The sequence below is a fragment of the Macaca thibetana genome, chromosome 11 (assembly GCF_024542745.1).
Source record: "Macaca thibetana thibetana isolate TM-01 chromosome 11, ASM2454274v1, whole genome shotgun sequence".
NCBI classification, from domain to species: Eukaryota; Metazoa; Chordata; class Mammalia; order Primates; family Cercopithecidae; genus Macaca; species Macaca thibetana.
In genome coordinates this window covers 27,111,026-27,133,776 of record NC_065588.1, presented here as the reverse complement: position 1 = coordinate 27,133,776, position 22,751 = coordinate 27,111,026, and the positions used below count along the sequence as shown (strand labels likewise).

Genomic DNA, 22,751 nt, shown 5'->3' with positions numbered 1-22,751 from the left:
TCTTTCTCTTGCCTGATTGCCCTAGCCAGAACTTCCAACACTATGTTGAATAGGAGTGGTGAGAGAGGGCATCCCTGTCTTCTGCCAGTTTTCACAGGGAATGCTTCCAGTTTTTGCCCATTCAGTATGATATTGGCTGTGGGTTTGTCATAAATAGCTCTTATTATTTTGAGATACGTTCCATCAATACCGAATTTATTGAGAGTTTTTAGCATGAAGAGCTGTTGAATTTTGTCAAAAGCCTTTTCTGCATCAATTGAGATAATCATGTGGTTTTTGTCTTTGGTTCTGTTTATATGCTGGATTACATTTATTGATTTGTGTGTGTTGAACCAGCCTTGCATCCCAGGGATGAAGCCCACTTGATCATGGTGGATAAGTTTTTTGATGTGCTGCTGGATTTGGTTTGCCAGTATTTTATTGAGGATTTTTGCATTGATGTTCATCAGGGATATTGGTCTAAAATGCTCTTTTTTTGTTGTGTCTCTGCCAGGCTTTGGTATCAGGATGATGTTGGCCTCATAAAATGAATTAGGGAGGATTCCCTCTTTTTCTATTGATTGGAATAGTTTCGGAAGGAATAGTACCAGCTCCTCCTTATACCTCTGGTAGAATTCAGCTGTGAATCCATCTTGTCCTGGACTTTTTTTGGTTGGTAGGCTATTAATTATTGCCTCAATTTCAGAGCCTGCTATTGGTCTATTCAGGGATTCAACTTCTTCCTGGTTTAGTCTTGGGAGAGTGTAAATCCCCAGGAAATTATCCATTTCTTCTAGATTTTCTAGTTTATTTGTGTAGAGGTGTTTATAGTATTCTCTGACGGTAGTTTGTATTTCTAGGGGGTTGGTGGTGATATCCCCTTTATCATTTTTTATTGCATCTATTTGATTCTTTTCTCTTTTCTTCCCTATTAGTCTTGTTAGCGGTCTATCAATTTTGTTGATCTTTTCAAAAAGCCAACTCCTGGATTCATTGATTGTTTGGAGGGTTTGTTGTGTCTCTGTCTCCTTCAGTTCTGCTCTGATCTTAGTTATTTCTTGCCTTCTGCTAGCTTTTGAATGTGTTTGCTCTTGCTTCTCTAGTTCTTTTAATTGCGATGTTAGAGTGTCAATTTTAGATCTTTCCTGCTTTCTCTTGTGGGCATTTAGTGCTATAAATTTCCCTCTACACATTGCTTTAAATGTGTCCCAGAGATTCTGGTATGTTGTATCTTTGTTCTCATTGGTTTCAAAGAACATCTTTATTTCTGCCTTCATTTCGTTATGTACCCAGTAGTCATTCAGGAGCAGATTGTTCAGTTTCCATGTAGTTGAGCGGTTTTGATTGAGTTTCTTAGTCCTGAGTTCTAGTTTGATTGCACTGTGGTCTGAGAGATTGTTATAATTTCTGTTCTTGTACATTTGCTGAGGAGTGCTTTACTTCCAATTATGTGGTCAATTTTGGAATAAGTGTGATGTGGTGCTGAGAAGAATGTATATTCTGTTGATTTGGGGTGGAGAGTTCTGTAGATGTCTATTAGGTCCGCTTGGTGCAGAGATGAGTTCAATTCCTGGATATCCTTGTTAACTTTCTGTCTCGTTGATCTGTCTAATGTTGACAGTGGGGTGTTAAAGTCTCCCATTATTATTGTATGGGAGTCTAAGTCTCTTTGTAAGTCTCTAAGGACTTGCTTTATGAATCTGGGTGCTCCTGTATTGGGTGTATATATATTTAGGATAGTTCGCTCTTCCTGTTGAATTGATCCCTTTACCATTATGTAATGGCCATCTTTGTCTCTTTTGATCTTTGGTGGTTTAAAGTCTGTTTTATCAGAGACTAGGATTGCAACCCCTGCTTTTTTTTGTTCTCCATTTGCTTGGCAGATCTTCCTCCATCCCTTTAGTTTGAGCCTATGTATGTCTCTGCATGTGAGATGGGTCTCCTGAATACAGCAAACTGATGGGTCTTGACTCTTTATCCAATTTGCCAGTCTGTGTCTTTTAATTGGACCATTTGGTCCATTTACATTTAAGGTTAATATTGTTATATGTGAACTTGATCCTGTCATTATGATATTAGCTGGTTATTTTGCTTGTTAGTTGATGCGGTTTCTTCCTAGCATTGATGGTCTTTACATTTTGGCATGTTTTTGCAATGACTGGTGCTGGTTGTTCCTTTCCATGTTTAGTGCTTCCTTCAGGGTCTCTTGTAGAGCAGGCCTGGGTGGTGACAAAATCTCTAAGCATTTGCTTGTCTGTAAAGGATTTTATTTCTCCTTCACTTATGAAACTTAGTTTGGCTAGATCCTTTTCTTTCAATAAGGAGATGAACCTGTGAAGCACAGGAAAGCTAATGGAAGTTAATAAATGATACTTTATTGTATAGCCTTGCGCAGTTTAAAAAATTGTTTCCCATTTGTTTGAAACTTTCAGCAGCCAATTGGTGGCACTCAGTTACCTCAATTTTACTTTGAGGGAACTGAAGCCCAGAGGAAATACATTACTTGCCTGAGGTCATGTAGTTCAGCCATCATTTAACAAACATTTACTATATGCCAGTTAGGTGACTATACTGTGTTAGACGTTGGAACATCAAAAATGACAAAATCCTGCACAGCCAAGAATCAAACCACAACTGGTTTGGTTAAAGCGATCTTCTGATAAAATTGTGCAATGGATGTCGGATTGCCAAGGTTACACTGCCAAAGTATTTTCACACAGAAGTTAGGTTAAAGATAACTAAGACTGGGAAAAAAATACATATATATCCTTTGCTTGTTTATCAAACACTGTGTTAGGAGTTCTCAAACCTGGCTAAGCATTAGAATTACATGGAGAACTTTTTATAAAAAGTATATTGGTGAAGAGACAGCTAGAAATAGAAATTTAAAAGAAAAAACAGGGCCAGGTACTGTGGTTCAGTCTGTAATCCCAGCACTTTGGCAGACTGAGTGGGGGAGGATCTCTTGAGGCCGAGCGTTCGAGACCAGTCTGATCAACATAGCAAGACCTCATCTCTACATAACGTTAACAAATAAAATTAAAGAAAAGAAAAAGTGCATTTAAAATAGCCTCAAGAAACATTACGTATTCTGGGATGATTATCATGGGATATGTAAAGAGCTCTACAGAGAAAATGACATAATACATCTCAACATTCTTTAGTTAAATTGAGAAACTAAAGAAATAGAGGAATATCGCAGATTCATAGATTACAAAATTCTAAAGATAAAGATATTTTAAAGATATTATTTCTCCCTAAATTAATGTATATAGTCAGGGCCATCCCAATCAAAATCCCAGCAGGGTTTTTTTTTTTTTTTTTTTTTTTTGGTGGATATTGACAGGCTGATTTCTAAAGCTTATATGGAAATGAAAAGGACCAGAAATAGTCAAGATAAATTTGAGGAGGAAGAACAAATTTGGAGCAGGAGTTAAGAGAGTTGTAATATTTGTGTTAGGATTGGTGTCTATAGCTAGACAAATAAGCCAGTAGAATACAATTGAGACTCCAGAAGCAAACACATACGTTCACTTGACTTATGTGAAAGGTGGAACTGCAAAGCAGTAGGGAGATGGTGGTATTTTTAAATTATTTTATTTGTATAAACTTATGGAGCACAAGTGTAGTTACAGGATATATTATGTAGTGGTGAAGTCAGGGCTTTTAGTGTATCCATGGCTGGAATTACGTACATTGTACTCATTAAGTAATTTCTCATCTTCGGCCCCCTCCCACCTTCCTCAGTCTTCAGTGTCTATCAGTCCACAGTGTAGGCCCCTGTGTACACATTACATAGCTCCCATTTATCAGCGAGAGAACATGCAGTACCTACAGGGTGGTATTTTTAGTGAAGGTTGCTGTCAAGTAGATAAACATATGAAACAATGAACTGTGACTTCTATCTTACACCATGTATAAAAATCAATATCAGACTGATTTTTAGCTCTAAATGTGAAAGATAAAACAAACTTCTAGAAGTTAACATGGGACTGTATCTTCATGATCTTGGTATATGTTGGCAAAGATTTCTTTAAAATGACACAAAAAGTACTAATCATAAAGGAAAAATCTGAGAAATTGTCTGCTAAAATGAAAACTCTTAATCTAAAGGTAACAAGAGAGTGAAAAGACAAGCAACAAGAGTAAGAGAATATATTTGCAACATATCTGTCAAAATACTCATATCTATGATGTGTTAAAAACTCCTAAAATTGAAGAAGGGCAGACAGTTCCATTTTTAATATATGTAAAAGACTTGAACAGACTGTTTTCACAAAGAGGATATCCAAATAGCCAATAAGCAAAGCAAAGGGTTCCTAACACCCATGAGTAATTAGGGAAGTGCAAATTAAAATCACAGTCAGATACCACTATCTACCCAGCAGATAAATGAATGATACCAAGTGTTGGTGAGACTGTTGGGCAGTTGGAATACTTTCCTACAGTAAGTTGATGAGGTATACATTGGCAAAACATTGTTGGAAGACTGGCAGTATCTACTGAAGCTGAAGATGAGAATACCCTATTACCTGATAATTCTACTCATAGATTCCACCCAACAGAAATGTGTATATGCATGTACCAAAAGACATGCACAGAAAATGTTTAGAGTTATTTATAACTCTAAACCAGAAATACAGATGTTTATTAACAGTGGAACAGATAAATACATTGTGGCATGCTCATTTCATGAAGTATACAAGAACGGTAATGAGTTATGGCTACTTATAGCAGCTGGAATGAATTGCACAAACATAGTGCTGATTTTAAAGAAGCCAAACACACAAAAATTGTGCGTAAATTCTATTCAATTTAATTCCCCCAACTAAATTCCTAGTGTTTGAACTTAGGACCCTGTTTCCCTCTGGGGGAGGAAAGAAGATGTGATTGGGAGGGGCCACAAGGGGACCCCTAAGGTGCTAGAATGCTGTTTAGGTGCTGTTTAATTCATGGGTGTGTAAACTTTGTGTATTTCTCTGCGTAGTATTTAATGAATATTTGTTTTTTAATTGATACCTGGACCTTAGCCCCAGTGATTTTGATTTAACTCATCTGGAGAGGGTCCCAGGCAGCAGTGTTTTGGGTTTTTTTTTTGTTTGTTTGTTTGTTTTTTTTTAATCCACTGCAGATGATTGTAATAATGTATAGCCAGAGCGTATAATCACTGTATTATAATTTCTTATGAAGAGGGCACCTTATGGTCACTATAGAAAATTTTAAAAATAAGGAAATGTGTAATGAAAAGAAAAAAAAAATCACTTAAAATACACTCCCAGAGATGTTTCCTCTTAACACCTCTACCTATTTTGTCAAGTGACCAGGTTTTAAATAATGTATACAATGTCCCTCCCTTTTATCATCTGGCTTCTGCCTGGTTCCCACTGTAGGCATTTGAGGAAAGGAAGATGATGAGGCATCATTTTCCTATAGCTTTTGGGAAATCCAGGAAGTAACAGCTGAAAGTTATAATTATTCCTGAAATGTAGGTATATTTCTTGAAGAAGAATTCAGATGCAAAGACTGCAGATTAATTTTTGGTTCTAATCGTTATGTATTCTCTCATGGTCTGTTTGTTTTTATTTCTGGATTTCTTAGACTAAAACAAGACTTTTTAGGTACAGTTTAACCATTTAAGATCAAAGGTCATCTGTTACACTGTCAAAGCAAAAACTCTCTCAGATAGATTTATTGCCTGACACATATGCTTTCTGGAATAGTCTTCCACAAAATCAGAACTATTTTATTTCTTACTAATTTATTATTCATGCTGTAATGGTAACAGCCTAGATGTTCATTAATAGGAGATTGGGTAAATGATTATGGTACATACCCAGAATGGAATACTCTGTAGCTTTTAAAATGGTAAAGCTAGAATTATCTGTGTTGTTATGGAAAGATACATTAGACCTGTTAAATGGGCAATATCAAACATACGTATATCTTTTTCCATCTGTGTGGAAATATGCATGCTGATATCTGCCTAAGCCCTAAAAGATATATCCCAACTGTTAGCAGTGATGATTTCTGTACAGTGTGCTTGCTGGAGGAGTTGACTTTCTGTTTATTTTGCACCTTTTATAAGGATTATATATTTTCTAGAAAAATATTACCATTTTAAGGGAAAGCAAAACAGTGACAGAATGTTAACAGAGAGTGTATGTTCCTATTTTATAAACATTTAAAATGTAGAGTTGGCCTGGCGCGGTGGCTCATGCTTGGAATCCCAGCACTTTGGGAGGCTGAGGTGGGTGGATCACGAGGTCAAGAGATTGAGACCAGCATGGCCAACATGGTGAAACCCAGTGTCTACCAAAAATACAAAAAATTAGCCGGACGTGGTGGTGGGCACCTGTAGTCCCAGCTACTTGGGAGGCTGAGGCAGGAGAATCTCTTGAACCTGGGAGGTGGAGGTTGCAGTGAGCTGAGATCATGCCACTGCACTCCAGCCTGGCGACAGACCCAGACTCTGTGTCAAAAAAAAAAAAAAGAAAGAAAGAAAGAAAAAGAAGGACTTGTGTGAAAAAAAGAAAAGTCAGCTGGGAGGGGTAGCTCATGCTTGTAATACTACCACTTTGGGAGGCCGAGATGGGCGGATCACTTGAGGTCAGGAGTTCGAGACTAGCCTGGCCAACATAGTAAAACCCCGTCTCTACTAAAAATACAAAAATTAGCCAGGCGTGGTGGCACATGCCTGTAATCCCAGGTACTCAGGAGGCTGAGGCAGGAGAATTGCTTGAACCTGAGAGGTGGAGATTTCAGTGAGCTAAGATTGCCCCACTGCACTCCACCTAAGTGACAGAGTGAGACTGTCTCAAAAAAAAATAAAAATAAAAAATAAAAAAAAGAGTCAGTTAAAATATGCTCCCAGAGATACCTGCTTTTAATATTCCCCTACTTATTTTGTCAAGTGATCAGTTGTTTAACAGTGTATTTTAGTTTCCATGGTTCTGTGTTTCCGTACTGTCTTTCCAAAGTTTTGTTTCTCCAAGTGTTTTTGAGTTGTGATTCATCCTCATCCTGGGTGATAGGTTAAGGGAAGGTTAAGAAAAGTTTACCATGAGGCCTTCTCTAGTTGATGGCTTCAGTCTCTTCCAGGGCTTTTAAAGGCTCTGTATGCTGTTCTGATGGAAGGCCCATGTCATGGGAGATAGACATAAGGATTATTAAAACATTTTCTAAAATATATCAAAGGGCAAATTTAAGTGATAATTACAGAAGTCTTGGATAACCTTTATGAATTTGTTTGTATCAGTTTTGATAATGGTGCCCAACAACTAGAGTGCCTACTCTACAAGTACCTTATAAATATTTGCCAAATAGGGAAAATGAGAACAAAAGGGAAAAACAGAAGATGTAGACTAGAAAAGGCAGGGTAGTGAGTGAGTTGAGTGCTGTGAACTGTGAAAGGATAGAAATCTTATTAATTTCTAGGAAAACAGGCTGACACTGCCAAAACGGGTGGGAATTTTTAAGACTTGGAGGATGCATGATGGATGGAACCAAACTTGAAGGGCAATACGTGAAACATTTTTAGTGTAATTTACTGAAATCCATGTAGTTTTATGTATAATTTGCTTTTCTAATAAAATAATCATGATGATGGGAAGGCCTGGAAAATATAAACATGTTTTTCTTGTTTCTCTTTAAAAAGAAAAAACACACGCACACAATTTTTTTCAGACTTCCCTACCCAGATTCTGTTGACCACTCCTTAATATTTTAACCTCTGTTCCAGCTGGAGTTTGGTCCATATAAGATGTAAAATGTCTTTCTGGTTCCATAAATAGGAAATATACTATCTTCATTTGTCATTGTTAAAACTACTAAAATTTTCTCTAGAGTTTTAGAAATGAAGTTGTAACCATAAGTAACCTTGTGTTCTATCATGATTTTTTTTTTTTAAAAAACATTAAGTTATGAATGTAATATAGCATCACAGAACTTAGGGAAAATATATAGAGGTTAACATTATTCTAGTCTTAGCACTATTTGTGTCTTCTTTATAGCTCTTCTTCCACAGGCTACTCATTCTTGATTTTTTTTTTTTTTTTTTTTTTGGTTCTGTTTGGTTTTAAATCATCCAGTGGAGCTATTGTACTAAAAAAACAAAGTGTTGAAAATTGACCTTCTTGGGACATGGTATATAAGAATGTGTTATTAAGTTATTTAGTATCTGAAATGTTTTCTTTTGCCACCCACTGACTCTAATTTCCTTCTAAAATAAAACATGACAGTTCCACTGTGGGACTCGGGTGAATTATAATCTTTTTTTCATCAACTCCTTTTCATCTATATTTAATCTAAATCTTCTGTTTATTTGTTTAGAATTGAACCCCGCAAGACTGCTTATGGGAAGCTTGGGATCTCTTCTGCTTTTCATGCAGACAGATACTGACTGTAGGATGGGGGGTCAGGTAGGAATCCAGGACTACACAGGAGTAAAAGCAACCTAATTAAAGGAATATTTGAGAGTTAGATCGAAAAAAGACAGAGCTAGTGTGCAGCTGGCAGAAACACACCATGGAGAAGTGGGGACAGAGTCAGTGAGATGCAGGCCATGGTAGAAGTAGACAGATGGGACAGGCCTGGAAGAGGTGTTGAAAAACTGTCCTTGTTTAACCTATCTTTTTTATGGACTCTGAGCTTGATCCTTAAGCAAACAAAAGCTCTCTTTTCAAGGATGCCTGTGGTTCACAATAGTATGTGCAGTGCCTGATGTGGGCCCTCAACAGACATTTTTGTCAGTACTGATGGCACCTTCCTTTGCAGTCTCCGTTAGACAGATGAGGAAATTGAGGTTTAAGGGGATTTAAGGAACTTGCCTAAAATCACACAGCTGGGAAACGCTGGTGTTAAATTGCAGCCACCTGTGTCTCTTCAGGCTATGCTGACTTCAGAATTCACTAGACAGTTACAGTACTGTAACCCGAGCACATTCATGATTGTTAGTAGCCCCACAGGATTGTCATCTTCAAATTCAAGGACTCTGTTCCGAAGATGATTGTTACAGCTGCTGCCAGAGGGGAAGTTTCTCTGGGCTCCAGGAGCCTGTCTTCAGCATATCTTTTGAAACACCTCTTGCATTTTAGTTCTGAGCTCTATCGTTCACTGGCTGGATGACCCTGGGTGGGCTGCATCACTTTTTAAGCCACATTGTCTTTAGCAGGGAAATAGGAGCAATAACCGTATTTACCTCAAAGAGTTTTTCTGAGGATTAAATTCCACATTCATTTATGAATGTGATTTTTGCAAATTGATATGAGAGTACAAGTGTTGTAATGAAAAGTTTATCTCGTTGTAGGTCTTATTGAATTTTCTGTGGGGAAATTTAGATACTTCGAGCTCAATAGGCCCTTTCCAGAGGAAGCTGTTTTGCATGATATTTCAAGCAATGTGACTTTTCTTATTTTCCAAATACACTCGCAGTATCAGAATACAACCGTTTCCTTTTCTCCGGTAAGTACAAATAATTATTTTAGTAAAAATCATTTCTATATTTTGGGGTCTGGTATTTAGTATGAGCATTAGAATTTGGTATCTCTCTCTCTCTTCTATGTTTATGACCTTATATCTTAAATTTTAAAAAATCAAAATAGGATATTTTCAAGTTAGTGATTGAGAGTATCTCGGGCCTTTCTTGAGTGTGGCGGTCTCTGACCTAAAAAGGGGTAATGGAGACCTGAGTTGGGGGGAAGGGCCCCCTGTGCCAAATGTCACCACTGTGTAGGCAAGTTTTTTTCGTGATTTCCCACCTTTTCATTTTCTTACTTTAGTGGGGCCTTAATAATTTTTACCTGAGAATATACGTTTTAATGAATTTTAATTGTTGTTTAGCTATAGTACTGAACTTTACCAAGAACCCTATAATATCAACTTTATTCTTTGGACTCTGTCATGCAAACAACAAAAAAATTATAGTGCTCAGTTCATCCAGCCCTGTGCTGTGCCTCCAGCAGTGTTAAGGACTTTATTGTAGATATCATCACTAAACCCCTTAACCTCAACCTCAGCTTTAGAAAGTTTTTAAAATTCCCTGGGTTAGCTAGCTTAAGCTATGAAGAATCTGCCATTTATGTAATCTTTTACACATCTATATTTAGTCTCTATGATGCCCTAGACCAATACATGCATTTCACCTTGTATGAAGTTATACTTCATTTTATTTGTTCTAAGCTTATCTTATAATATTCTGGAATTTGATAAACAAATCTGTCTTAATCCAATTCGTATGTAATTTTTAAAATTTTTTATTTTTATTTTTTTAGAGATAGGATCTCGCTTCATCACCCAGGCCGGAATGTGGTTGTGTGATCATGGCTCAAATTCCTGGCCTTAAGTGATCCTGGAACTACCGGCACGTGTCACCACACTTGGCTAATTTTTAACATTTTTTTTGTAGAGATGGGGTTTTGCTATGTTGCCCAGGCTGGTCTTGAACTCCTGGCCTCAAGTGATCCTCCTGCCTGGGCATCCCAAAGTGCTGGGATTACAGGCATGAACCACTGCACCCCAGCCTATATATAATAGTATAGGCATTGGTCACACTACCTTTCTTACTATTGTATTTTTTTATTCCTGCCTTCTTGCCCCTACCATAGAGATTTGGAAATTGTGTGCATGTGGTTGTGCATGTGTGTGCGTGTGTATTGTGGGGGTGTGGGGGGGTAGTTAATAGACTGGAAATGGAAGAGTTCAGCTGAGGAAAAAAGGAAAGGAATAAATAGTATTAATTACAAGAGATACCGATGTCACGCATACGTTGAATTTGCCCAAGTTCTTTGCAGCTAGAGCAGAAGGTAAAGCATGTTAAATTTCATAACTTCCTTAGAAAGGAAGGAGCATGCCAGTTCCTCAGGGGAGGCAAGTTTTTTATGGCACTGAATTCAAAAGACAGCTTCCTATTCAGGCTCTTACATAGGAGACTTAGTAAAATGGCACATAGATGAGTTCTTTCTTCTTCTTTTTGAACTAGATCTATTAAAACAATTTTTAATTGACAAACAGTATGATTTTCTTCCTAATGACATTACAGCAAGACAACATTTGAAGGAAAAGAGAGAGGATGGGGGAAATAAGGATTTATATTTGTTGAATGCCTACTATGTGCTAGGCTAGTGGTTCTTAAGCTTCTGGAGCCGTAGACTGCTCAAGTCTGTGGACTCAAATATAAATATATAATTTCTTGGGGCCCTTCAGAAACCCTCAGGCCCCCAGTTAGGAACCCCTGTGTTTGGTTTCCATATGGTTAATTCTCATTAAAGCTCAACAAAGTGGTAGTGATACCTGTTTCTACATCTGAGGAAGCAGAGCTTGGATGAAGAGATGCCAGCATCACCAGTGATAAAATAGATCTGGATGGCAGCATCTTGGGCCTTGATTCCTATGCAGAAAGGGTCTTAGTTGTCCTTAATTATCATTTCATTTCTTGGACTGCCTTTAGTTCCCACTGTTATATTACTTAGAATATGATGGCCAGAACTGCACATGGCTCAGGAAGTGAGTGGTCTGTGTGAAGAGAAGTGCTTCTGTTTCCTGTGCCCTTCCTGATAAAGTGTGGTACTTTTGGTTTTTTTGGGTCGTGAGGGCTGGCTCTTTGAAACTGTTGACTTGATCATTTATCAATTAATATTTGAGCCATTCTTTCTTATGCTTATCAAATTGAAACTGCTCTGCTGCCTTTTCCTTCCCATTTCCTTAACTTTGATAGAACCTCTTGAATCTATTACCTCTTAGCTTAGCATTTTATTATTCAAAAAGCTTTCCAAGCAGATGGGAGTGGGGGATTGTAGAGAGGAAGTGTGTGAGGAAGGATTAGGGAGGGGCACAAGGAAACTTGGGGTGATGCATACATTTACTATTTTGATTGTGGTAATGGTTTCACAGGTGTCTATGTATATCAACACTTAAAAGTATACTTTATGGGCCAGATGCGGTGGCTCATGCCTGTAATCCCAGCACTTTGGGAGGCCAAGGCGGGCAGATCACGAGGTCAGGAGATCAAGACCATCCTGGCTAACACGGTGAAACCCTGTCTCTGGTAAAAATACAAAAAATTAGCTGGGCCTGGTGGCAGGTGCCTGTAGTCCCAGCTACTCGGGAGGCTGAGGCAGGAGAATGGCGTGAACCTGGGAGGCAGAGCTGGCAGTGAGCCAAGATTGCGCCGCTGCACTCTAGCCTGGGTGACAGAGCTAGACTCCGTCTCAAAAAAAAAAAAAAGTATACTTTATGTACAGTTGTAACACAATTTAAAAGGTACTTCAAAAACTGAACTCCTTGGGGCCAGGTCTCATGTTTTTGTCTTAGTGGTCTTAGACACGAAGACAGAACATTATTTGACACAGTAAATCTTAATTCAAGTTAATTGAAACACTTGGGAATTTCACTGTGCATCTGCTATTCCTGATCAAAGATTATTTTTACAGACAGAATGTTTGTGTCTTCACAAAATTCACAGTTGAAATCCTCATCCCCAGTGTGTTGTATTAGGAAGTGGAGTCTTTGGGAAGTGATGTGGTTCAACAAGAACAGGTACAAGAGGTTGTTGTATCCTGAGTCTTCAGCCTATAAGAGGTCCCTCATCAGAACCCAGCTGTGTTGGCATCCCTATCTTGAACCACCAGAGTCTAGAATTGTGAAAATACATTTCTGTTGTTTATAACCACCTAACCTGTGGTACTTTGTTATAGCAGCCTTAACTAAGACAATCATATATTTTTCAAGAATGCTTTTTCCATGTATATGTGTGGGCATGTGAACATAGAGATGAAAATAATTCCCTGGATATTTGAGGAAGGTTTTTTTTTTCTATTTTGAGAAGATTTGGAATAGGACATGCGCACTGGATCAGCTCGGTAATTTATATGTTTTGCTCAACTTCCTATTCATGACGATGTTTCTTCTTGACTGCAGACTCTCCTTTCCAATGCCTCGGAAACAGGCACTGCCAGTGGACTGGTTTTCATCCTTAGACCGGAGCAGAGTACATGCACTTGGTACTTGGGGACTTCAGGCGTAGAGCCTGTACAGAATATGGCTATCCTACTCTCCTACTCAGAAAGAGGTAACCCTTCTGTCTTCTCCTCCCTCCTTCTCTTTGGAATATGGAATGTGTTCATGAAACTTTAGGGAAAATGATCCTATTAAGATTGTTTGTTGCAAGTATAATGTATATAATCAGAAATATTTTACAGTAAGAGAATTAGCATGATGACTGAAAGCTCAGGTAGTAACTAGGAGAACACATTTATTCATTCAGAAAACATGTAGGGAGCCCTTGGAGAAGCAGTAATAGTTAAGGCAAGACATAGTCCTAACAGTGTAGTTATTCTGAGCAGAAGCAGTAAGCTCTACGTCATGAAGAAGAATGATTTGGAGAATGGCGCGTTGTGGGTGTGGCTGCCGCTGGAGTGTGGAGGGCCTTGCGTACAATTTGAGGTTTGTACTTTATTTCGAGGTAGGTTCTAAGGTGGCATAGAGTTTTTAAGCAGAGGAATGGTGTGGTCCATTTCATCTCTTAGAAAACCAATGCTAGAAGCAGTGTGGGGATGGATAGGAGAGGGCACAGCAGAGTCAGGACTCAGCACAAAATGAGAAATGAGGATCTGAACAGAGGCCATGAGAGGCAGGATGGAGAAGAGGAGCTAGATTTGAGATATCCAGAAGGTGGAATTGATAAACACAGTGACTGGTGGTCACGGATTATAAGAGGGAAGCATAGGTTTCCTATTTGGGCAGCAGGGAAATAGTGATACAAAATAGGTGTGGGAACAGGGTTATGGTGGTGCCAAATGTTTTGGGAGGTGGGATGGAGTAGATGATGACTTCAGTTTGGGACACAATCTGAGATGCTTGTAGGACATTTGGATGGAAATGCACAGTAGATAATATAAATGACGGCCTGGAGTGGAGGGATGAGATTAGATTCCCAACTAAATAGCTGTTATTAAAAGCTGTGGCAGTGAATGAGATTATCCAGGCATGTACTTGGATATTTAGGGCAAAAATCATAGCAAATACTTTCATAGTGCCTACTGTGTGTCAGCTACTCTTTCTAGCAGATAGTAACTGCTGAGGAGTAAGCACAAGACTGTGTAGTAGTCAAGTAGGTAGGAAGAGAGCCTGGAGGTTCTGCCTTTAAAAGGGAGCAGGCCAGGCATGGTGGCTCACACCTGTAATCCTGTAATCCCAGCACTTTGGGATGCTGAAGCTGGTGGATTGCCTGAGGTCAGGAGTTTGAGACTAGCCTGGCCAACATGGTGAAACCCTATCTCTACTAAAAATACAAAAATTAGCCAGGTGTGGTGGCGGGTGCCTATAATCCCAGGTACTCAGGAGGCTGCGGCAGGAGAGTTGCTTGAACCCAGCGGGTGGAGGTTGCAGTGAGCTGAGATTGCGCCACTTCACTCCATCCTGGGTGACAGAGCGAGACTCCATCTCAAAAAAACAAAACAAAACAAAAAAAAAAAACGGAAGTGGTAAGTTATACTCTACAGAGAGGTCAAGAGAACTAACTGAAGGTGTCCATATGCTAGAGCAAGTAGGAGTCAGCGGTGGCCCTTTACGAGAGTCACTTTAGTGGCACAACAGGGATGGAGGAGTGAAGGTGAGGTGAATACATTTAGACTACTCTTAAAGCTTGGGGGTAAAGGGAAGGAGAGGGAGCACTAATTAGGAAAGGAGGTAGAATCCAGAAGATTACTGGAGTAGAAGATAGGAAATGTTAGCTGTAACAAAAGGCTAATTACCTGATAAGAAACCATAGACTTAATTAAGGCTCTCATCAAGGGAAGTGTACACAGAAAAATTATGAACAGAGGAGCTTCAGCTGGCATACGCACCATTTGTGGTGTGGTAAAGATCCGTAAGTGCAGAAAAAGGAGAGTATGAAAGAAGAGCATAGAATTTGAAGGAAGATTGCAACATGATACTGAAACTTATATACACACTGTGTATCTGCATTCCAAACCTGGCCAGAAGTAGTCAACCAATAGCCAATCTTTTTAACTCTAGAGCAGAGGTTGGCAAACTACAGACCATGAGCCAGATCCAGCCTGCTGCCTGTTTTTATACTTTTAAAGTTTTACTGAAACACAGCTATGCCTCTTCCTGTACGTATTGCCTGTGGCTGCTTTCTTGCCACAAGGACAGGAGTGGGTAGTTACTGCAGAGACCATCAGATTGACAAAGCCTAAAATACTATCAGGCCTTTTACGGAAAATGTTTGCTGTGCCCTGCTCTAGGGCCCTGAACCTCAGTTAACTCTACCCTCTTTAACCTCAGTTCATGAAATAGTATAAGACTAGAAGCTCTACATTTATATTTAACTTCTATTTGGAAAGTTCTTCTAAGAATAGAGTTCTGTTTTTCTGAGTATGATTTGGATATGTAAGAATTGTTTTTTTTGGTAACTTCCCTATTTCTTATCCAGATCCTATCCCTGGAGGCTGTAATTTGGAGTTTGATTTAGATATTGATCCCAACATTTACTTGGAGTATAATTTCTTTGAAATGACTATCAAGTTTGCCCCGGCAAACCTAGGCTACGCGAGGTATGTCTGTCTCCCATCTCTGAGAAATGCTTTTAGAACATACATGACGACAGTTGTGTAGATTTGACCAGCTCTCTCAAGTCCCTAGTTCTCTGTAGTAAAATTGAGTTCTTTAATTTTTGGGGGTAATTGATGTAATTTAAACTTCATTATTAATCTTTGGGCTGTCATTTACAGTTAATATTTCCCACTTCATTCTTGTGAACTCTTTTTATTTGAAGAGCCAGATGTGAGTCTTTTATGAGCTTGAAAGTACATCCTGGTTTTTATAAAGCACTTTAAATATGGATAGCGCTCAGTAGCCCTGAAACATCCTTATATTTTTATAAAGATTCATTGTTTTAATTAAAGCTGTGCCTCAGTTTCTGCTTTAATAGTAATGATAGCTAACATTTGAGAACACTTGAATGCTTCCTGTGCATTGTCCATGGTGCTGAGCGTTGTTATGTTTTTTGCCATTTAATCCTAACAATTTTATGAAGAAGGGCAATTGCTGTTATTTTACAGAAAGGTTCCCTAGGGGTTATGGAGGTTAAGCGACTTGCTAACAAATGACAAGTCTGGTATATTCTTTTCTTTTTTTTTTTTTTTTAAATCAGAGATGAGGTCTTTCTATGTTGCCCTGGCTGGTCTTGAACTTCTTAGCTCAAGCAATCCTCCTGCCTCAGCCTCCCAAAGTACTGGGATTACAGGCATAAGCCACTGTACCCAGCTTTTTTTTTTTTTTAAATTTTTTTTGTCTCCCCAAAGCTGTAGTATTACTCTAGGCCTGACTGTTACCAGAATCCAGTGATGTAATCACCCTTGCCTGTTGGTGTTAGTCTTAGTTTGTGGTGCTGTAACAAAGTAGCACAGACTGGGTGGCTTATAAACTTCTTTCTCACAGTTGTAGAGGGTAGAAGTCCACGATCAGGATGCCAGCACAGTTGAGTTCTGGTGAAGGTTCTCGTCCAGGTGACAGACTGCTGGGTTGTCATTGTGTCCACACATGACAGAAAGAAGGCTAGAGGGCTCTCTGGGATCTCCTTTATGGGGGCAGTAATTCTATTCATTAGGGCTTCACCTTCATGACCTAATTACATCCTAATATCATCACATTGGGAGTGAGGATCTCAGCATATTAATTTTGGGGAGACACAAACATTCAGTCCATAACAGTGCGTTACTTTTCTTCAGAATACCAATTGTTGCCACTGCAAAAAGTGAACTGTTAAATTGTAATTATTGTTGCAAGTGTTTGAAATTAGGGCTCTTGGTTCCTTTTTATAGATGGGACTTGCACCACAAGAGATTGATGTTTCATTTTGTTGGTTGACTTTAGAGGTGTAGATCCCCCGCCATGTGATGCTGGGATGGACCAGGACTCCCGGTGGAGGTTGCAGTATGATGTCTATCAGTATTTTCTGCCTGAGAATGACCTCACTGAGGAGATGTTGCTGAAGCATCTGCAGAGGATGGTCAGCGTGCCCCAGGTGAAGGCCAATGCTCTCAAGGTAAATCTGAGTCCCATGATTTGTGTGGCTGGATTGTGACACCTGTGTCAGAGTTGAGACAGGGAGAAGCTACCAGGATCTTATTTCTTTACTCTTTTCTCCTTTACTGGAAACACTCACTTTATTCTCTTTTATTTTGTTATCATCTTGGGAGTCTTTGCTGGTGATACCTCAAAATGATGTTGGCCTTTGAGGAGATGCATGTTATGTTAAGTTTTAGTTGCAGCCACATCTATGACTTGGTAATCTGAAATGTGAATGGAAGGAGGTGGTAATTTTCTATGTACTCCCATGACTACTGGGTAAACATTTTTGGCAAGTATGAAGATTACATTGTTTTGAGAAAAAAAAATGAGAAACTGCTTAAGGATACAAACATTGGCATTCATATTTGAACCCAAACTCAAAGTCTCTAACTTGGAGCAAAATTCTCTCTGAGCTTTTGAATCCATGGACCAGTGGCATTGGCATCACCAGAGAGTTTGTGAGAATTGTAATTCTTAAGCTCCACCCTGGAACTACTGAATCAGAATTTGCATTTTATAAGATCCCTCCAGTGATTCTGGCTGGGTGCAGTGGCTCACGCCTGTAATCCCAGCACTTTGGGAGGCCGAGGTGGGTGGATCACCTGAGGTCAGGAGTTCAAGACCAGCCTGTCTAACATAGTAAAACCCTTTCTCTACTAAAAAGACAAAAATTAGCCAGGCGTGTTGGTAGATGCCTGTAATACCAGCTACTCGGGAGGCAGAGGCAGGAGAATCATTTGAATCCAGGAGGTGGAGGTTGCAGTGAGCCCAGATCATGCTGTTGCACTCCAGCCTGGGCGACAAGAGTGAAACTCCATCTCAAAAAAAGAAAGAAAAAAAATATCTCTCTGGTGATTCTTATGCATATTAGATTTTGAGACTCACTCACTGCAATAGATCATTTTTGTGGAGGGCAGGATTTTATCTTTATGTCTTGAAAAGTGCCTAACTGCAATGTAACATATGAGGTCATCCTTCAGTCTAATGGTTGACAGGTGGAGTTTTTCTAGACAGCGTCATTGTGCTTATTCACAAAATAAGAAGCTCTGTTAGTAAGGTTTATTAGTTGCTTTATTAGATATGACATACTATTATTATTTTTATGAAGAATATAAGAACTTGTTTAATAGGCTCCTTTTAGGTTACTTTTTAACTTTTAGTTAAAAGAATATTTTGTTCCAGAATGTGGGGAAACCCTCAAAGACTAATGAGGGTGTGTCAGAGATTCAGGAGCCTGTTTGAAGGGCTTACACTACCAAATTTGGGGCAATTCAAGAATCAAGAAAAGAAAAAGTTTGTGGTTGTCAGCCTTGAATAAATACAAATGAAATCTTCCTCAGTTGCCACCACTGGAGGAAACTCTTACACCAAATGACTCCAAAAATTGATAAAGGAATTTAGCCTGCCTTTTTAAAGGAGGAACTAATTCTTCCCCAGGTGGTGAGAGAAAGCTCTTTGCAGAAGAGCGCCAGCTAATATATGTAGAAGGAATAATAGAGAATTAGATGATCACCATTTTGTGACCCTCCATGAAATAAATCCAGCAAGGATCAGCAGGTGAAGGTTTTTAGGGGACAGGATATTTCTAGGGTGTCTAAGTAGCATCCTTCGATTAATTCTCATTGTAAAAGGAGAACCGCTTCAAAATGGAGTGACCTGATAGTCTCCACCTCTTCCAGGTGGGCAAAGCTAGTTTCACTGAAAATGGGTCAGCCTGTACTACGAGCTCATGTAGTGCAGTCTGACATTATCACCATCGCCTGTGGTATAGTCTAGCACAAAATGTCTAACCTGAATTTAGTCCATTGGATTCCCTATCTACAGGAAGTATGGGGGATAGAAGAATAAGTTAGACACAAGATTGTGGAATACTTTGTGAGAATACTGACTTCATCTCTTCTGCAGTCATTGGGTGGCTGAGAGAGAAAGGTGAGACAGACTGCTCTAGATTACTGAGATTGGCCATAAACAGCATGCATGGAACTTGGTTTGATCTTGGGTAAGAAGGAGAAAAGCTAGAAAAGATGTTAGGGGTCAGGAACAGTGACACACACCTGTAATCCCAGCACTTTGGGAGGCTGAGGCGGGCAGATCGCTTGAGCTCAGGAGTTCGAGACCAGCCTGGGCAACGTGGCAAAACCTCATAGCCACTAAATAAACCCAAAAAGTCCCGAGCGTGGTGGTGCGTGCTTGTAGTCCCAGATGTTGAGGAGACTGAGGTTGGAGGATCACTTGAGCCTGGGAGAAGTTGTAGTTTGCTGAGATCACGCCACTGCACTCTAGCCTGGGTGACAGAGTGAGACCCTGTCTCACAAAAAAGGAAAAAAAAAAAAAAGGAAAAGACATTAGGGAAAATCTGGATCATGTATTAGCTAATAAGAAATTACTCATTTTTGGCCGGGCGTGGTGGCTCACGCCTGTAATCCCAGCACTTTGGGAGGCCGAGGCGGGCGGATCACAAGGTCAGGAGATCGAGACCACGGTGAAACCCCGTCTCTACTAAAAATACAAAAAATTAGCCGGGCACGGTGGTGGGCGCCTGTAGTCCCAGCTACTTAGGAGGCTGAGGCAGGAGAATGGCATGAACCCGGGAGGCGGAGCTTGCAGTGAGCCGAGATCGCGCCACTGCACTCCAGCCTGGGCGACAGAGCGAGACTCCGTCTCAAAAAAAAAAAAAAAAAAAAAAAAGAAATTACTCATTTTCTTAGGTGAGCTAAGGTATTGTGTTTATATAGGAGAATATTCTTGTACAGATGGTCCCTGACTTATGATGGCTTGACTTACGATCTTTTGATTTGAGTTTTGATCATTTCCTAGGCTAGCAATATGATACTTTTGCAACACTGAGCAGTGGCTGTGAGCCATAGCTCCTGCTTAACCACATTGGTAAACAGCTAACCTACAGTGTACTGTATTCAATAAATTACATGAGCAATTAAACACTTTATTATAAAATAGACTTTGTGGGCTGGGCGCAGTGGCTCACGCCTATAATCCCAGCGCTTTGGGAGGCCAAGGCAGGAGGACGAGGTCAGGAGTTGGAGACCATCCTGGCTAACATGGTGAAAACCTGTTTCTACTAAAAATACAAAAAATTAGCTGGGCGTGGTGGTGGTGGGGGGTGCCTGTAGTCCCAGCTACTCGGGAGGCTGAGGCAGGAGAATGGCGTGAACCTGGGAGGCAGAGCTTGCAGTGAGCCAAGATTGCGCCACTGCACTCCAGCCTGGGCAACAGAGTGAGACTCCATCTCAAATAATAATAATAATAATTTAAAAATAGCCTTTATGTTAGATAATTTTGTTCAACTGAGTCTGATGTAAGTGTTCTGAGCACATTCAAGGTAGGCTAGGGTAAAACCGTAATGTTTGGTGGGTGAGGTATATTAAATGCATTTTGACTTTACGATGGGTTTATCCTGTTGTAACCCCCTTGTCAGTCTGTACTTAGACTTACATCTGTACTGAGTACCTTGTTACTCAGAGTGTGGTAGGTGGTTGCATAGCATTGGCATCATCTAAGATGATGTCTAGATCTGCTTTTTAACAAGACTGCCCCTCTGCGATTCACAAGCACATTAAATTTGAGAAACACTGTGGTAGGACATGCACAGTGAAGTGTCATGATATCTGTAACTTACTTTCAGCAGGAAAAAAACAGAGATGGGGAGAAAGGAGTGATAGAGAAGCAAATATGGTAAAATACTAACAATTGTTGATAGTAGGCAGTATATAGTCTATTTATTGTGTTATTCATTCAACTTTTCTGTGTGGTTTAAATTTCTCATGATAACTTGGGAGTAATATTAACAGTCTGTTGAACTTGATCAGACCTTTGCCCAGGAAACAAGTTATTGAAGGCTAAGCAGTATTTTTAAACAGTGGTACTCTGATGTAGTAGGGCTTGTAATTATTTACTCCTGAAACCCTAATATTTATTTTTCTCCAATTAGTAGGAACATAGGTATTATTGTTCTATAAAGCATTTGTTTCTTCTATTTTATAGTTTACAGTGGAATTTCTGAAGTTAAGAACTACTACTACATAGCAAAACCTTATGTAATATTTTCTTGTTTCAGAGACTGTTAGACAAAAATAAGTGGGTACTGTCTGTGAGATGTTAACAGACTGTCTACATTAGTCTGTGGCTAATATTGAACACATCCTCTGTGTTAGGCATTGGGCTGTACACTGAGGAAAGAGCAGTGCACAAGAGAAATACAGTTCCCATCCTTGTTTATAGTCTAGCAGAGGAGAAAAAAACCTTTTTACGTTGTCCTAACTAGCATTTTTACATTATTTGTATCTCATTTTCCTTAAACTATTAAAAAAAAATCTTTGGAAGCATTTTGTGTAAGAGCTTGCTTACATTAGCACATACAAACCATGTAAGATGGCCTTTTGACCATATTAAATGGGTTGGTGAATATTTTAAACAAGAATTATAATTTATAAATATACCATTTAATATTACACGTAGGTGGGATTATCACAGAATAGCTTAAAAAAAAATCCCCTAAACACTAATCATGTGTTATTTTTGGCTGCAGGTGGTTACCCTAACAGCTAATGATAAGACAAGCGTTTCCTTCTCCTCCCTCCCGGGACAAGGTGTCATATACAATGTCATTGTTTGGGACCCGTTTCTAAATACATCTGCTGCCTACGTTCCTGCTCACACATATGCTTGCAGCTTTGAGGCAGGAGAGGGTAGTTGTGCTTCCCTAGGTGAGTATATGGATTTAAACTTTTACAAATTCTCCTTTGGCCTTGCAGATAATGCTTTTGTCTAGTTCTCATTCATTCATTTAACACATAACCTTTTGAGCCCCTACATTATTCCGCTCTCTGTTCTAGGCACTAGGACATAGCAGTAAACAAAACAGCAAAAATACTTGTTCTCCTGGAGCTTATATTATAGTGAGGGAGATGAGACAGACAAGATAAATTTATAAAATATGTAATACATGAGAAACTGGTGAGTGCTAAGAAGATAAAGTAGGAAAGGGAGAGAACATGTGCCAGTAAGAGGAAAATTCGAGATAGATAGAATGGCCAGGGCAGTCCTTGCTGTGCCACGCATGTACCTGGGTGTGGCGTGTACCAGGCAGAGGGAGCAGCCAGGATGAGGGCCTGCACCTGGGAGCCTGCCTAAGGGTGTGAAGAGCTCTAGGGAGGACAGGGGTTGCAGGAGAACGAGGAGGGCAAGGGGAGTAGAGGTGAGGCGAGGTGCGGGGGCAGGCAGCTCGCGTGTGGCCTTGTAGATTGTAGTATGGGCTCTAGCTTCTATTCTGAACGAAAGGGAAAGGCATTGGAAGGTTTTGAGCAAATGGTGCCATGATCTGACATATTTTAACGGGATCACTGGCTGCTTTTTGAGAAAAGACGGAGGCAAGAGCAGACATGCAGATTGGTTAGGAGGCCACTGAAGTAATCCAGGGGAGAGAGAACAGTGGGTTAGGTAGAGTGGGGGCAGTGAAGGTGTTGTGAGGTGCATGTGTGTGTGTGTGTGTGTGTGTATATTTAGCAGTTTATCTTGAAATAGTTTCTCAGAAAATATGCAAAAATAGTATGAAGAATTTCTGTATAATCTTCATCCAGATTCCTCAAAGCTTAATGTATTAGGCGATTTGCTTTTCATTCTCTCTTCTTCTCTCTTTCTTTCTATATACAATTAACCTTTGAACAGTGTAGGGTTTGTCGGGG

The 22,751-nt window shown here is 39.6% G+C and overlaps 2 protein-coding genes across 24 annotated transcripts in view; one reads left to right on the top strand and one right to left on the bottom strand.

The window, feature by feature from the left end:
* The window catches only part of MED21 (mediator complex subunit 21), a 1,150,573-nt gene that overhangs the window by 27,763 nt on the left and 1,100,059 nt on the right, over positions 1 to 22,751 (bottom strand). The window lies entirely within an intron of this gene.
* Positions 1 to 22,751, top strand: part of TM7SF3 (transmembrane 7 superfamily member 3) — a 47,189-nt gene that overhangs the window by 6,195 nt on the left and 18,243 nt on the right. The window contains exons 2-6 of the mRNA XM_050746714.1: positions 9,284 to 9,438; positions 12,892 to 13,042; positions 15,410 to 15,530; positions 16,852 to 17,023; positions 21,596 to 21,773. Of these exons, the coding sequence (XP_050602671.1) occupies positions 9,284 to 9,438; positions 12,892 to 13,042; positions 15,410 to 15,530; positions 16,852 to 17,023; positions 21,596 to 21,773 (777 nt within the window). The remainder of the gene's footprint in view (positions 1 to 9,283; positions 9,439 to 12,891; positions 13,043 to 15,409; positions 15,531 to 16,851; positions 17,024 to 21,595; positions 21,774 to 22,751) is intronic.